General features: G+C 44.4%; 1 protein-coding gene across 4 annotated transcripts in view; it reads left to right on the forward strand.

Moving 5' to 3' along the window:
* The window catches only part of LOC120943578, a 276,900-nt gene extending 259,482 nt beyond the window's left edge, over nt 1–17,418 (forward strand). For 2 of the 4 annotated variants that reach the window (XM_040356956.1, XM_040356959.1), the window contains 2 exons: nt 9,220–9,397; nt 16,533–17,418. In XM_040356956.1, the coding sequence (XP_040212890.1) occupies nt 9,220–9,365 (146 nt within the window). In that variant the 3' untranslated portion in view covers nt 9,366–9,397; nt 16,533–17,418. Of the gene's footprint in view, nt 1–9,219; nt 9,398–14,496; nt 14,565–16,532 lie in introns of those variants that run through there. The other 2 variants (XM_040356958.1, XM_040356957.1) reach the window with 2 other exon arrangements.
* The last annotated feature ends 527 nt before the right edge of the window (nt 17,419–17,945 follow it).

Genomic DNA, 17,945 nt, shown 5'->3' on the forward strand with positions numbered 1-17,945 from the left:
GGTCGGGGGAATGACGTGTGTCTCAAACATGGAGTTATAGAGTTGTAGCAACTTAGGTGAGAGAATTTGACTATACTGTGAATAAAATTCGATTGGGAGCCCATCTGAGCCTGGGGTTTTGGATCGAGCAAATGCAGCAATAGCCTCAGTTATTTCCTCCGAGGTCAGAGGTGCCTCGAGGAGGGTAGTCTGGTCAGTCGTCAAGGAGGGAAGGGTGATAGTCCCGAAGAACGACTGCATCGGGCCATCATCCGCCGGACTCGGAGACGTATATAATTTGGCAAAAAAGTCCCTGAATTCAGAGGACACCGCCGACGGATCAGTTATGCATTGCCCCCCGGGACCATGCAGGGATATGACCACCGGTGGTCTATCTTCACTATGTACCATATAGGCCAAAAGTTTCCCCGCCTTTTCCCCGTGTTCGAATAATTTTTGTTTGGCGAAAAAAAACTTGCGTCTGGCTTGTTCAAATTGTAGTTGATTCACTACCCTCGTCTGTAGTTTAAGTGCCGCTGCCGTTTCTGGTATTGGGTCCGTCGCATATCTTCGGTCCGCAAGGGACAGGTCTAAGAGATTGTCTTCTAGACAAGCACATTGGTCATTGTTTTTTTCCGGGTTCAATTTTATCATCTCATATCGGACTGGGTCAAGGAATGGTAAGGCTTGATGCCTTATCATGAATGTTGTCTGGGCCTCTCCAGTAAAACTCTGCATACACAGTCTTGCCTCAAAAGAGCTTTCTAGGGGCCACAAGTTCTAAAGCATTTTCGAGTCTCCTCAAGGAAGGGGTACGGAATGACTCAATCCTCCTATGGACATCATCCTTGAGTACAAAAACGGCTTCTAGACTCGAGCACATTGCGAAGTTGCTCAGGTTGAAGTCCTCAAGTTGGTTCATGACTAGGGTTGAGCGAACCCGAGCTGTTAAGTTTGTTAAGGGGTTTTTGGTACACGAACCCGAACAGTTTGCTGTAAGTTCGGGTTCGGCAATGTTATGGCGCACTGCAGGGCAGCCAATCGCCATTTGTTTTACTCGTGTGACCTAGAAGCCATCACAGCCATGCCTACTAATGGCATGGCTGTGATTGGCCAGTGCAGCATGTGACCCAGCCTCTATATAAGCTAGAGGCACATAGCACCGCTCGTCACTCTGCTTTATATAGGGTAGGGAAAGGCTGCTGCTGCTCTGAGGGAGAGAATTAGAAAGGAGTCGGACTGTCCTGCTTCAGAAATCAAATTACACCAGCACTGCATATGTTCCTGTGGGATACTCTGCATTAGATACTTTAGGGAAAGGTTCCTGATTTTTCTTATAGGGAGAGAAGCATATAGGAGTCAGTCCTGCTTCAGAAATCATATTACACCAGCACTGCATATGTTACTGTGAGATACACCCTTTACATATTTTTCTTCTATTGTGCTATTCAAAAAATATCCATTTAGGGAATAAAAAAAATTGCAGTGTTTTCCTCCAGTGTTTGCAGTGTTTTCCTCCAGTGTTTGCAGTGTTTTCCTCCAGTGTTTGCAGTGTTTTCCTCCAGTGTTTGCAGTGTTTTCCTCCAGTGTTTGCAGTGTTTTCCTCCAGTGTTTGCAGTGTTTCCTCCAGTGTTTGCAGTGTTTCCTCCATATCTGTACATGTGAGATAAACACTTTAGCTAGTGTTGTTCTATTAAAAAAACACCCATTTAGGGCAAAAATTTATATTTTGCAGTGTTTCCTCCAGTGTTTGGAGTGTTTCCTGCATATCTGTACGTGTGAGATACACACTTTAGATACTGTTCTTCTATTGTGCTATTCAAAAAACACTTATTTAGGGCAAGATCCTACATTTGAGAAATATGAGGACGACATCAAATAAGGGACGTGGCCCCCGGTTGTGGTGCTGCTGGTGGAGCTCCTGTTGCAGGGAGAGGACGTGGTTGATCTGTGCCAGCTACAGGCACAAGTGAAACACCTTCCTCAGGTACGAAGTAGGCGACTGCAGCAGTATTTGGTCGGGCCTAATCCGGCTCTACGAATGTTGAGGCCAGGAGCAGAACAGGCGATAGTAGATTGGGTTGCTGACAGTGCCTCCAGTTCCTTCACATTGTTTTCCAACCAGTCTTGTGCTGAAAGGTCAGAGTTGGCACCTGCAGCCGATGTCCATCAGTCTTTCACCTCACCCCCTTGTAAATCAGCCAAGTAGTCTGAGCCCCAAATCATGCAGCAGTCTCTTCTGCTTTTTTATGAGTCTGTTAGCATGGTTTCCCAGGGCCATCCACCTAGCCCTGCCCCAGAAGTGGAAGAGCTTGAGTGCACCGATGCCCAACCACTTATGTTTCAAGATGAGTACATGGGGGGACCATCACAGCACGTCTCGGATGATGAAGAAACACCGTTGCCAACTGCTGCTGCTTTCGCAGCAAGGGACCGAGCACACCAAAGCCAGGTCCAAGGAGTTCCCTAGCGTGGCAGTTCTTCACACAATTTGCTGATGACAAGACACAAGTGGTTTGCACGCTGTGCAATCAGAGCCTGAAGCGAGACATAAACGTTCTCAACCTGAGCACAACCTGCATGACCAGGCATCCAAGTGCAAAGCATGAGCTGCAGTGGAGTAGACGCCTCAAAAACCAATAATGGTCTCTGGCTCCTCCTGCTTCCTCTTCTTCAGTCTCGGCCTCTTCATCCACCTCTGTAGTGACAGTGCCACCTGCCACCCCGCAGTCAGAGGACCGGCAAGCAACACTACCACCTGGGTCACCAAACATCTCCACAATGTCTCATGGAAGCATTCAGCTCTCTATCTCCCAAACACTGGAGCAGAAGAGGAAGTAACCCCCTACCCACCCGTGATCCCTGGCCCTGAATGCCAGCATTTCAAAATTCCTGGCCTTTGAAATGCTGTCATTCCGTCTGGTGGAGACGCAGAGTTTTAAAAGCCTGATGGCATTGGCTGTCCCACAGTACGTCGTGCCCAGCCGCCACTACTTTTCCAGGCGAGCCATCCCTTCCCTGCACAACCAAGTGGGGGACAAAATCAGGTGTGCACTGCGCAACACCATCTGTATCAATGTCCACCTAACTACGGATACGTGGACCAGTAAGCACGGTCAGGGACGTTATATCTCCCTAACAGCACACTGGGTAAATGCAGTGGCGGCTGGGCCTGAGGCGGATAGCAGTTTGGCGCATGTCCTTCCACCACAGAGGATTGCAGGGCGCTTCAGTCTGCCTCCTGTTGCCAACTACTCCGCTTCCTCATCCGGTCAGCGTAACACTTTCACCACCAACTTCAGCACAGCCATGGGTAAACGACAGCTGGCAGTTTTAAAACTTTCCTGTTTGGGGGAAAAACCCCACACCACGCAGGAGTTGTGGAGGGACATGGAACAACAGACCGATGAGTGGTTGGCGGCAGTGAGCCTCAAGCCGGGCCTGGTGGTGTGCGATAATGGGCGAAATCTCGTAGCAGCTCTGGGCCTAACCAGTTTGCTGAATTTGGTGGTGCAGAGGTTCCTTAAAACTTACCCCGATATTCCACAGCTGCTGCAGAAAGTGTGGGCCGTCTGTGCGCACTTTCGGCGTTCTCACCCTGCTGCTGCTCGCCTGTCAGCACTGCAGCGTAACTTCGGCCTTCCCGCTCACCGCCTCATATGTGACGTGCCCACAAGGTGGAACTCCACCTTGCACATGCTGGCCAGACTGTGCGAGCAGCAGCAGGCGATAGTAGAGTTTCAGCTGCAGCACGCACGCATGAGTCGCTCTGCGGAACAGAACCACTTCACCACCAATAACTGGGCCTCCATGCGAGACCTGTGTGCCTTGTTGCGCTGTTTCGAGTACTCCACCAACATGACCAGTGCCGATGACGCCGTTCTCAGCGTTCCTATTCCAGGTCTATGCCTCCTTGAAAAAACGCTTTGGGCGATGATGGAAGAGGATGTGGCACAGGAGGAGGAATCGGGATCATTTCCAAGGCTTTTAGGGCAGTCATTCACAAGTGGCTCCGAGGGTGGATTCCTGCACCAACAAACGCCAGGTGCACAATTGTCCAGCAATGGCACAGTTGTGGAGGAGGAGGAAACATGTTCACAGCAGGGTGGCACCCAGACCAGCTCATGGCCATCTCTGGTGCGTGGCTGGGGGGATACAGAGGACACAGACGATACACCTCCCACAGAGGACAGCTTTTTGTTGCCTCTGGGCAGCCTGGCACACATGAGCGATTACATGCTGCAGTGTCTCTGCAACGACCGCCGTGTTTCGCACACTTTTTAACAGGTGCTGATTACTGGGTGGCCACGCTGCTGGATCCCCGTTACAAGGACAATGTACTGTCCTTAATTCCCTCACTGGAGTGTGATCGCAAGATGCGCGAGTACAAGCGCATTAGCGCACGCTGGTAGACGCGCTGCTGGTGGAATTCCCACCTGACAGCGGGGGCAAATTGGAAGCACAAGGCGAAGGCAGAGGAGGAGGAAGAGGTCGCCAACGCAGCCAGGACACCGCCAGCACCTCAGAAGGCAGGGTTAGCATGGCCGAAATGTGGAAACGCTTTGTCGGCACGCCACAACAACCAGCACCGCCAGCTGATATGGATCGTTTTAGCAGGAGGCAGCATTTCACCAACATGGTGCAGCAGTATGTGTGCACACGCCTACACGTACTGAATGACGGGTCTGCCCCCTTAAACTTCTGGGTCTCCAAATTGGGCACATGGCCTGAGCTTGCCCTTTACGCCTTGGAGGTGCTGGCCTGCCCTGCAGCCAGTGTATTATCTGAACGTGTATTTAGCACAGCAGGGGGCGTTATCACAGACAAGCGCAGCCGCCTGTCCAGAGCCAATGTGGACAAGCTCACGTTCATTAAAATGAACCAGGCATGGATCCCACAGGACTTGTCCGTACCTTGTGCAGAATAGACACGTATACCGGCCTTACCCAGCCATTCTTGTATTTCTGATCTTTCTAGGGTTGCCACCTCATCCCTTTAAAAGCGAAAACATATTAATTACACAGGTTCTCTGGCTGATTAAGGTGCTAATTAAACTTGGTGCCTTATTGACATTAAATTTGCCCCAGAACCTGTGTTTGGGTTTAAAGGGATGAGGTGGCAACCCTAGATCTTTCTCACTCTTTTTGGGTGTACCCTAATTTAAAAAATCAATTAAAAACAAAAACCTGCTGTGTTGGCTACCTCGTCCTCCTCCACCGCAGCTTCCACCTACACCGCCACCTCAACCTCCTACTCCATATGGACCTCGTCCTCCTAGGTCAAGATTTTAATTTTTTTTTAAGTTTTGTTATTTCCCTATCCACATTTATTTACAGAGTACTTGCCATGCTCTTACCAACATTTTGCTGCCATTTTCAGCCCTCTAGCCCTTTCTAGAGACATTTTAGTACTCAAAAGTTCGGGTCCCCATTGACTTCAATGGGGTTCGGGGTCAAGTTCGGGTCCCGAACCCGGACTTTTTTCCGAAGTTCGGCCAAACTCCAACATCCAGGTGTCCGCTCAACTCTATTCATGACTCCAATTTTTCTGGAGTTTCTAAGACTGAGGTACTTTTATCACGTTCCTTTTGGTGGTCTGGGTACAAAAGAGATATCAAAGGTTATGTAGCCTTGTGCCTGGTCTGTGCTTGCAATAAGACACCCCAAGCTTCTCCTTTGGGGTTGCTCCAGCCTCTCCCATCAAGACCATCGGGATCAATTTTTATGTACTTTGTGGTTGATTTACCCCCTTTAAAGAAATGACCCCTAACTTAGTTGTTATTGACCGCCTCACTAAGATGGCTCACTTTATACTGGTTAAGGGGATACCCTCTGTCGAACAAACTGCAGAGTTGATGGTTTGAGAAGTCTTTTAGACTACATGGAATTCCAGAATGTGTAATTTCTGACAGAGGAATATGGTTCACTTCAAAATTTTGGAAATGCTTTTGCTCAGCTTTAGGAGTAACAATCTGTCTTCTACTTTTCATCCTCAGTCTAAGAGTCAGACCGAGAGGACCAATCAAATGTTAGAGCAGTACCTTCAATGTTTTGGTAGTCCACCCAGTCATCCGGAAGATAACCATCTTCCTATAGCGGCGTTTGCTTATAACCATGGCTCTACCTCTCAGACCCCTTTCTTCCTAAATACCGGGCATCGTCCGGCTTTTATCAGTGATCTTCCTATCTCAACTTCAACTCATGCTGTTATCAACAGATAATTGCTTTAAAGGAGATCGAGGAGAAATTGAGACTTTGAGGGAAGCTCAAGAATTTTACAAGAAAGGCTGCAGATAGACATTGCAGAGCACTTCCTACCTTTCAGGTGGGTGATCGAGTTTGGTTATCTACCAATAACCTGAAGGTTCATATTTCATCTGCAAAGTTGGAGAAAATGTTTGTGGGACCTTTCCAGATCTCGGCCCAGATCAACCCAGTCGCCTTTCGCCTAAAACTTCCAGGCAGTATGAAGATTCACCCGGTTTCACATATCGCTACTCAAACCATTTCATGAAAATACTTTTTCTGGAATAATTCTTCCACCCCCTCCACCTGTTGAGGTACAGGGTAAAGAAGAATGTGGTGGAGAAAGTTCTTGATTCCAGGGTCTATAGGAACAAATTGCTAAATCTGGTTCAGTGGGAAGCTCTGGTGAACACCGGTTAGTACTTAGACTTCGCACCTCAGGTGCGTCATCTGCTAGGGGGACTGCCTTTGTACCTATCCTGGTCGGTGGCAGTCCTGAAAACTGCTAAAACAATTGGTCTTCGAGCCTAGCCGTGACAACAGTGTCTGACCAGATCATCCAAAAAAGGATATAATTCCCAGTTAAGCCCAAAAAGGAAAAATTCAAAACAATTCAGCAGAGAGGCAAAAAGAGCCCAATAAGAAATGGGGTAAAAGTAGGGGAAAGCAAAAGAGCAATTTGCTGTTTTCCAAGAAGAATCCTTGGACCAATAGATAGTCCCCAGCAACCTACAGCCTTGGGCTCTGTGGGTCTCCCCAAAGTCACCACAGATGCAAGCACCTGAGAGTGGGGAGCCCATCTAGAAAGGCCAAGGCACAGGGTCTGTGGAACAATACTGTATGTCTGATGTCATCCAATTACAGAGAACTCAGGGCGTTAAGGCTAAGTCCTGAAGGTCAGCGCCGACAACAACACCACTGTAGCTCACTGGAATCATTGAGGAACCAGATCCAGACTACTCCCAGACCTATCCAAGGAGATCCTGGACTCTGCTGAGGCAAAACAGGAAAGTAAATAATTTCTTCTCAATTTCCAGAGAAATGGAGTCAGAGGGCCTAAACGCGCTGACTCAGACTTGGCAGTTCAGGTCGCCGCTTCCTGATTGCACCACGGTGGCCGAGAAGGACGTGGTTTGTGACCCTTATATCCCTGGCAGTGACAATGCCTTGGAAGCTCCTGTCCCTACCAGATCTCCTCAGGCAGGGTCCAGTACTACCCCAAAGGCCAGGTTCTTCCAGCTATCCACCTGGCTAGTGGATTGCCAGCAACAAAATGGTTGCACTGACAGAGTAGAAAACATGTAACCAGAAAGATCTACTCTAAAGTATGGAAAACCTTTTGTACATGTAGACAGAAACTGGTAACTTCTACCTCTGCTCTGATAACCCTGGAGTTTCTAATTTTGGCAAATTTTAACCAGAGCCCTGGCAACATCTTGGACAAAAAAAGTCTGGGGCCTCCTGGGAATAAATTGGCAGTGCAGCAACCTGGTCCAGTCAAGGCACCTTATATTAAACTATAACGTGTAGAAGTGTTACAGCAAGACTTTGCCTTCAGCCATAAGGTGCTACAGACTGTGATCCCACCCTAGAGGTTGGCCTGCAGTTACTTGATCATCCTCTCAGGTATACCATTCTGGAAGGTGATTGGTGAACACCAACGGTTAGTATCTGAGGAATGATTCCCCTTGTGAACCGGTTTTCGGGAGTACTTACAAACTGAGAGGCAAAGGGAAGGGTGGGGACTTATAACACGCTGTCAATTGATTGTTTTCTGGCAGGGAGGTACCTCTTATCACTCAGGTGTTCCTAGAAACACTGTTACCATTATGTCTAACTTTTGGTGTATGTAGTTTGAAGATGAGCTCTTTGATCAGCAGATGAATAAAACAGGGTATCTACAAACATAATAGGGTTACTTTTTATCACTCTAATATCTGAACAGTGTTTATAAACACTATCAGACCATTTTTTTAACCACTTGCTTACTGGGCAGTTTTTTAGCGCTCTGGCATTCTAAATGAGAATTGTGCAGTGCACTACCCAAATTAAATTTTTATCTTTTTTTCTTTTTCTTTTTTTTCACACAAATGGAGCTTTCTTTTGTGGTATTTAATCACTGCTGGGTATTTCATGTTTTGTTATAAAATTTTTGCAAACAGGTAATTTTTTTCTCCTTCACTGATGAGGCTCCACTGGTGGGCACAGCGCGGATGTCAAGTGGTTAACCGCAGCAGCTATTGCAAAGGCTTTATTACACCGCAACTCCTAGCTGTCATTTTTACAGTCAGAAATGGTAATCCAGTGTAAGATGGGCAGGAGCAGAAGGACACAGCATACCACTCATGACTTGTGTACTTTGATTGGGTTTTGTTTTTTGTCTATTTGACTTATGCTGGGAATTTGTATGAACACTCTCCCAAATAAAATTATGAATTTGGGCACCTAGGTTTCAATGAAATGGTGACACAAATTAATTCAGGCCTGTAATCCATAATAACTAAACTTTTTTGACCTGGTATTGGCCTCCTGTGGTCCCAGTACAGTAGAGCTAGAATATACAGGAAGAGAATGAAGCAATAAAATGTGGATCACGGGTTCATGTGCCAACAAGAGGAATGCTGATAAGGGAAAATAGAATGATAGAGAGATGAGCTCATCATTGTGCTGCTTTTACATTCACTGTCCAGTCACATGCTGGGTGAATTCAGGATGACCTGGGCCCTAGAAGTGGTATAAATGAGTGGAATAAATAAGATTTAAGACCCTTGGCAGCAGAAAAAAAACTACTGCAGAGTAATCTTTGTATTAAAGGAGAATAACACGTCCAAAAGCTAGTTTTATTTTATTTTTTACTGGGCTATTTATTTTAATATTTTGTTTGGAGTTATGCATTGTTGAGTTGTCATAGTTATTTGACTGTTGATGTTTTCATGATATCTAAATATCAGTCTGCATGTGTCTGCAAATATCACAGTAACACTTTTGTTTTCAGATGCAACCTATCCATCCTCCTCTCACGTTATTTTGTCATGTTCTGCACCAGTTCCAGAGGACGAAAAAAATGAAAATCTTCCCAGGAATGTTCAGAAAAAAAAGAGCTACCAGAAAGAAATAACAATGAATATTCTTATGATGTGACTGAAAAAAACTCTTCAGGGCACAAATCAGTGGTAATTATTTGTTTTTTATTCTTGTAGCTTACATCCCAAGCAATAACATCATCCTTCTCTGCAGGAGTACAGGACATCTCTCCCTCCTTTTTAACACCAAATTAACAAGGGGCAGTAGTGGCAGCATTGGGGATGATATTGACATAGCCCCAAATGAACCATTATGGCTCAAAAGAAATGTTTAGACAGCATAAAGTTGAATATAGCACCTGGACCAGGTGGCATACAACCCACGTGCCATAAAATAGAGCTCTGTCATTTCTACTTATTGTTTCTAATTTTTAGGACTGTTTTAATGGCTGGGTTAATACCACTGGATTGGCTTAAGGCCAATGTGATGCCTATATTTAAAAAGGGATCAAAGGCTTTACCAGGTAACTACATACCTGTTGGTTTAACTTCTATAGTCTGGAAGATACTAGAGAGTTTAATAAAAGACTACATAGGCGTGTTCTTGCTAGAAAATATCATTTTAAACAGCAGACCGATTCATGAAAGACAAAAGTTGTCAGACAAATCTGATTTTTCTTTCTATGAGGTGGCAAGTAAAACACTGGACAAAGGAGTGGCTGTGGACTCAGTATACTTGGATTTTGCAAATGCATTTGATACAGTTCCCCACATAGTTAAATGTGTAGTGTACCAGCTTAGCCAAATCAGTTTGTAAATGAATAGAATATTGGCTAAAAGACAGTATTCAAAGAATAGTGGTAATGATCCATACTCTGGTACAAGTTTATCAGTGGTGTACCTCAAGGTTCAGTTTTGGGTCTCTTACTTTTTAATTTATAAATTATATAGGGTCTGTTATTAAAAGTAGTATTTCAGTGTTTGTAGATGACACCAAGCTATGCAGTGGAATGACATCCTTACAAGATGTCCCCAGTTTACAAGCCAACCTCAATGCACTGTTTTAATTGGGCAACTATGTGGCAGATAAGGTTTAATGTTGATAAATGTAAAGTTATGCACTTAGGGGCTAAAAACATTCATGCATCTTGCATACTAGGAGAAGAAGGATCTGGGTAGACTGGTATATCATAAGCTTAATAGCATGCTAAGCAGTGGTTTGGAAAGCAAGCAAAATCCTTTCTATTAAGAGGTGTGGACTGTAGAGAGACGGATACAATTTTGCCCCATTAGTAATGCCTCATCTACAATATGCCAGTTCCATTTGGGGTACCAGTTCACAAAAAGGATTTTGAGGAACTGGAGAAAGTGCAGCGAAGTGCAACTAGACTGATAAGAGGCATGGAGGAGCTCGGCTATGAGGAAATATTAGAGGAACTGAATTTATTTTCTCAAAAAGATTAAGGGGGAATATGATCATCATGTACAAATGCATAAGTGGTGCATATAGTGAACTTGGTGCTGAGTTAGTCACTTGAAGGTCATCACAGAGGACAAGGGGGCACTCTGTCTAGAGGAAAAGAGATTTAATCTCCAAATATTGAAAGGCTTCTTTACAGTAAGAGCTGTGAAAATGTATAATAGACTTCCTCAAGAGCTGGTTCTGGCTAGCTCTGTATATTCAAAAAGGCTTGAATTCTTTCCTAGATATACATATATAACTGGGTGTATACTAATATTTATAGTAAAGCTTATCCAGGGGGTATCCAATTACCCCTGCCTCCCCTTCCCCGCTGGAGTAAAATTGAGTATGCTTTATTGTGTGTGTGTGTGTGTGTGTGTGTGTGTGTGTTTTTTTGCCTTCCGGATCAACTGTGAGTATACATTTGTGTAAAAAGGATTGTATAATTTATTTATTTTTCTTCTATTTTGAACTGGATGGACTTTTTTCAACCAGAGCAACATTGTTGGCTCACTGAAAATTCTGGCAGGATAAAGGGGTATTTCTTAGTAGTGCAGCGCAGGACACAGTATCTTTTATTAACATAGTTTTCAATAATATGGTTTATACTGTATCAGCTACTGATGATTCAGATGATTGGATTTTCAATAGCAATTCAAAAATAAGACCATGGAATCCTTTCCCTCGGACTTGGAGAATTTGCTTACGACGGAGGCCCTTCCCAAGACACTGTTTCATACAAGAAATTGTTCAAAACTAGGCTGAAGGCAGTACATAAGTGTAGAGAACGGTGGGAAGCTGAGGTCCGGACATTCAGGGAGAGGACTGGGACACCCGTTTCAGCTTCTGGTAGCAGCTAGAGACAGACTGATACATTTTAAGTTCCTTCATAGGATTTACTATACGCCAGCTAGGCTATACAGGCAGAATGCTGGAGATGCTCTTTTGCTTTAGTGGCGGCTAAACGTATATTTTGAAGCTGCCCTCCGATTAAACAGTTTTGGTCGGAGATCACCTCCTGTATATCAGCGGTTCTGATGACTCCTGTTTCCGGTGATGGTCAGGGTGTGCCTCTGGGATTGGTTGACGAGGTGGTCCCGTCTCGGGCCCATAGAACGCTTCTCAATATCCTCTTGTTCTATGGGAGGAAGGCCATTTGTTGCGATGGCGCAGACCGTGGGCACCCAATTTGCGCTTCTGGGAGTGGCTGGTCCAACTCTGATGCCCTACATTAAGGCAACGTACCTATCTAGAGGCTGCGGAAAGAAATTTGACAATGTGTCAAGCATGATATAACGCTTCTCGTGTACAATTTCTTGTATGAGCATGGGGGTTGTGGGGTGGGGGGGGAGGATATTTGTTATTGCTTGTTAGACAGTTAGTGGCTACTGTCAGTTAGACAGGACATGTTCTGTAATGTACCTGTATATGTTGGCCTTTACCGACTCAGTGTTGTGCTGGGTCGGGTATTGCTGGCTGTTGTATGTGTTGTCAAAATCGATAAAAATAGATAAAAAAAAAAAAAAACTGCTCCTATAAGGAAACATTGATTTTCACACATCATGCGACATGAGCTACCAATGTCGGAGCGTTTGTTGCACAAGTGTGAACCCGGCCATTAAAGCTGTGTTCCGCCACAAAAAAATTAGTCAGCAGTGACACATACTGCAGCTGCTGGCTTTTATTAATAGGACACTTGCCTGTCCTGGAGTCCAGCGATGTCGGCAGCTGATTTTTAATCAGCTGTTGGAGTGCTGCCATTGCAGGTAAGGGTACCCGGCAGTGTAGCCTTTCGGTTTCACGACGGGAAACCTACTGTGCATGCACGAGGCCCGCTCCTCTCTCCTACTGACCCAGGGAAGGAATGAGAAAGCCCCAGCCGTGACTTCACCACCCATGCCCCCCCCCCCCCCCGAAAGGATACAATTGTGACACCGGAGGGGGGGGGGGGTTTCGTATGAATGGAAGTTCCATTTTAGGGTGGAACTCCGCTTTAAGAACTAAGGGTATGCAGACTTTTGAACAGGGGTCATTTTATTTGTTTACTTGTTTTGTGATTGCGTCATTAGTTTCTTGGCCGACAGTTAAATATAAATCCCATTAAGCCCCTTTCACACAGACAAACCAATTGGGTCTGTTTGCCAATTTTTCAGGTGGACTTAATCATGTTTTCTTTAAAAATGATACGTATTGTATGTTACCAATTCTCCAAGGGTATGCAAAAGTTTAAGCACAGCTGTAATTAGATGGTAGAAATGTTCATAGCCTTCTAGGTGACTGCTGGATACCTAATTACAGGTGAGATCCTATTATTGGGATTTGGTAGGTGGTGTGTGTCTATATATACTGTATATACTGGAGTATAAGCCGAGTTTTTTGTGTGCTGAAAATGCCCCCCTCGCTTATACTCGAGTCACCTTTTTGCGCCTGATCTCCCGGACTTTGGGGACCCAGTACCATCCGGTCCTAGGTCCCCTGGACCCCATGTAGCCCCACTCTTCCTCTATAAGTGTGCAAAGTTTGTTGTCCGAGGTACCTACGGCCGCTGAGCACCAATTTTTCAAAGCCGGGCACCCCTTCCATAGACTCCTATGTTAAACTGTCATTTCTCTGGTGATTTTGGGGACCCGGTACCGGCCAGTCATAGGTCCTCTAGACCCAGAACTCATGTAACCCAATTTCTCATCTATAAGTGTGCAAAGTTTGTTGTCCTAAGGACCTACGGCCGGGGGGCGCACATTTTTCTATGGAAGATAGAGACTCCCATGTTAAACGGTAATTTCTCTGGTAACTTTGGTGACCCGGTTTTGGCCGTTCATAAGGTCCCCTGGACTCAGGTCTTGGCACACATGTAGCCCATTTCTCCTCTACATGTGTGCAAAGTTTATTGTCTGGGGGACCTACGGCCGGGGAGCACCAATTTTTCAAACCGGGCACCTCTTCCATAGACTCCCATGTTAAATGTCAGTCTAGTCATAGGCACAGTGAGACATGCACATGGACACAGTGAGGCATGCAGAGGGACACCCTAGGCTTATACTCGAGTCAATAAGTTTTCCCATTTTTTTTGTGGTAAAATTGGGTGCCTCGGCTTATAATAGCGTATATACAGTATATATACCACCAGTGGATATATTCCAATAATATAAAAGATAACTCTGTTACCAAGATATAGGGAAGGTAATTTTTAGCCTTGTACATCATTACACAAATGTTCTTCTTCCAGTTGAAAAAGAAACCTATTGACTATTACAGTGGAACCTTGGATTACAAGCATAATCCATTCCAGGAGACTGCTTGTAATCCAAAGCACTCGCATATCGGAGTTTCCCCATAGAAGTCAATGGAAACAAAGATCATTCGTTCCACATTGACTTGTAATGCATGCAATACCGCATGTGGCCAGAGGTGGGGGCATCGGAGAGACTCGGAAATACTCGGCGACCGCTCGGATGCACTCTGAAAGGCTCGGGAACAGAGACTGTTTTCGAGCAGCTACGAGTGTCACCGGCGCCCCCGCACTTCTGGCAAAATGCGGTACTGTACACCACAGAGGCTTGAATCCTGCTTGTTTTTGCGAGACAGCACTCGTAAACCGAGTCAGGATTTTTCAAAAATAATAGCTTGTTTTGCGAAATGCTCGTTAACCATGTTACTTGCAATCCGAGGTATCGCTGTATATGAATAATTACACTTTTGATGTTGGAATTGGATATCTGTGCATTACTGCAGAATGCTATTCAGACATATGTCATCTCCTCTAATGAACTGCATTTTCCTTGACCAGGGAGTCCTTAGGATTTGCTATCCCCCCCTTATGTGCACAGACAGGACAAACTCTAACTGGATATCTAAAAACATCATACCGGATAGTTTTCCCTTATATAATGTTTGTATAGCACCATCTAGATGGTTGCTTGCCTTGCTGTAGTTGCGTATTTGATGTATGGTTTAACAGCAATTGTATAGCGGTCCTTGAGTCTCGACTCCAAAAATACATGTTATGGCATTTAGAATCTTTATTAAAGCAGAGTTCCACAGTAAAATAAAAAAATAAATAAAAGCCAGCAGCTACAAATACTGCAGCTGTTGACATTTAATATTAGGACACTTACCTGTCCTGGAGTCCAGCGACATCTGCAGCAGAAGACGAGCAATCACTCGTCTATCTGCTGCCCCCACCACCATCCTCGGTGAGGGAAATCAGGAAGTGAAGCGCTCCGGCTTCACTGCCTGATTCCCTATGGCGCATGTGCGAGTCGTGCAGCGCCGTCCTCGCTGGTCCCATTGTGTTCTGGGAGCTGAGTGTTTCCCAGAACACAACGAGCGGGGGCGGGAAGTGACGCACTAACCCACATACTCCCCACAGAAAGGACTCCCGGAAGTGGGTGCAAATACCTGTCTTTGACGGGTATCTGCACCCCCCTCCCCCCTAAAAGGTGTCAAATGTGACACTGGAGGGTTCTGATGAGTGGAAGTTGCACTTTAGGGTGGAGCTCCGCTTTAATGTGGAATTCAGTGCAAAACCAACAAAACGATCATGGATAGCTGTGCCTCTAGCCACCCAGCTCTATTTATCCTGCAACTCTCTACCATGCAGCATTGGGAGTGCTCAGTCAACAGTTTGCCAGTGTGGTTCCTCCTGCTATGAAACTGCTGTGTTCCCCATTTAGTGGTTAATCCAACATACAGCACATGGTAAAGATGATGACTGGGCCTTATAGATATAGTTAGGTTGAAAAAAAGACAGAATATAGACCTACCCAAAAATAAATCCTATACCCACAGTTGATCCAGAGGAAGTAAAACATTTATAAAAAAAGCAGCATGATCCAGTTTACTCCAACAGGGGAAAAGCATTCCTTCCTGATCCCCAGGGGCTATCGGATATTCCCTGGATCAACTATCCCTGGTGGTTTTGCCTACAAATGTTTCGTATCCAGTTATATTTTCTGCATTTAGGAATGCATCCAGCTCTGTTTTAAAACAATTCACTGAGCTAGTTCTCAAGGGATTCTATACCGCATTTTCACAGCTCTAACTAAGAAAAAGCCTTTCTGGATCTGTAGGTTGCATTTCTCTTCCTCCAGACGTAGAGTGCCCCCTTTATCCTCTGTAATAACTCAACACCCACGCTCACTATATAATCTTCTTCTTATTTATACATGGTGATCAATTCCCCCTGTTTTTCTTTCACCTCTTCTCAAAAGATAAAAAAATTCAGTTCAGCTAATCTTTGCTCATAGCTGATCTGCCTCCTATTTGTGTTTCCCTTCTCTGCACTTTCACCAGTTCTTACATATTGTGGACAGGTGCCCCAAATTATAGTAGCAGATTGCTTACCCTTTGCATAATAGAGCTGCATACATAGACTCTTTATTAACTGTCAATCTCCTTCCCTCTTTACAGCTCAGTTTCTAGGAGCTGTACCTGTTGCTAAATACATGATCCGTAGAGTTTGAAATATCTCTCTACTCCGCTGTCACGGCCCACATCATTGGAAAAGGGCTTCTGGGCCACATCATTGCAAAATGGCTCCTGGGAGTTGGGCAAACTGACGATTCCTTATCTCAAAAGCTGCCCCTTCAGGAATTTTTCAAGCTTTGTAAAGACCTCACAGGGGTAATTAAATGGCTCCTCGCCACAGGAACAAGTTAAAAGAAATAATGCTGTAACAAGTTCTAGTAAGGAAGAGTGCTTGGTGTTAAATTCAGGTCATACCAGCAGATGAGCTTTTTGAAATTGTACAGATTGTGTGCACGTGGCCAGGTTTACACTATGGCAGACTATATATTCAGCTAACTATACTTTCTTATTCCACAGAATATTCATGACTCTGTTGCCTGCTTGGATATATCCCAAAATCCAGATACCCAGATGCTGAAAACCACCACAAAAACCTGAACTCAGACTGGCTCAAGTCCAGATCCCAAAGGCATTGCCCTGTCATTGGAACATCACTCATGCTGATCCTAGCTGTGCACCTGCTCAAGTCTATTGTCTCTATGTTCACCAAGAAAATACCAACAACTCCAAAAAGCTATGGAAGAAGATTGGCGAAATTAAAGCATTGCCATTACCAATGGCTTGTACGCTAACACAGTTTGTTGACGATGCAACATATTCTTTGTCTTGCGGGCTAAAGATGCCTGTGGACGTTTTGGACCACTTTGTGATATACAATCAACTACTTTAAAGTCTCTAAACAGCACAAAAAAACATAGCTTGCTAAATTTTTCATTTATTGTCCATTTAGGTTTTCACTCACATTGAGTTCTACTGACTTTATTTTATTTTACAATGAAAGTATTTTAATACTTATTTTGTTTTTTCGTGCTGTCTTGTTTGTGTTGTCCTGTGTGGCATTATGCTGATTTTTTTTCTTTTACTTTGTATGAGAGAGTGACATCATATTTAATTTGGTCACCAGCATATTTTAATACTGAGCTTATGATTTTTTTTTTAAGTGTGTTGAATGGTTGCAATATTATATACATTTTTTTTTTTTTTATTACAGTATAATATACATACAGTAGTTCAAGGGGGTTTTAACGTACAGCGACAATAAATCAAAGATCGAAGATATTGAACAACCGTAGTGTATATTGTCTTGCCATTATGGAATTCTAGTCAGTTTGCAGTATTTTTGAGCAAGCAATAAAATTATTGCATAAAAAAAAAAAAAGCTGCAAAAGAACAAGGCCAGTAACAGTCAGAAGTAACATTTAATCAAACCCCACATCCAAATGGGATGTGGCAGTTGTAGCGGTGGCATGCCGTACTACCCATCATACACAACCGGAAGGAGCACCAATTGCATGGCACGGTTAAGAAATAACAGGGTCTTTAGGTACCATTTGGTTAAAGTGGAAGCATTGATTGGTTGTTTCAGGGTGTTGATTTAAGCTTTCCCAGGTCTCAAAGAAACCTTTTGTGATGGACATTCTTTTTTCTTTTCTTTTTATTTTGACCCAGCCCACTTAATTTTAAATACATTTTCCAGCTTTGGTAGACTTGGTGAAAAGTCGGGGCAACACTTGAGGTTTGAGATTTTAGTTCCTTTAGAAAACCTCAGACCATCTAGTATTGACATAAAAAGGACTCTCTTCGGTATAGTGAAGGAAATCAATGTGGGGAATATAGAACTACAGTATCTGTTGCCAACAATGATAAATGAGAGCAGTTTCCTAAAATTTATAATGGAGGCCGGCCTTTGTTGGCTTGCATATAAACAGT

This window comes from Rana temporaria, chromosome 6, assembly GCF_905171775.1.
Source record: "Rana temporaria chromosome 6, aRanTem1.1, whole genome shotgun sequence".
NCBI lineage: Eukaryota > Metazoa > Chordata > Amphibia > Anura > Ranidae > Rana > Rana temporaria.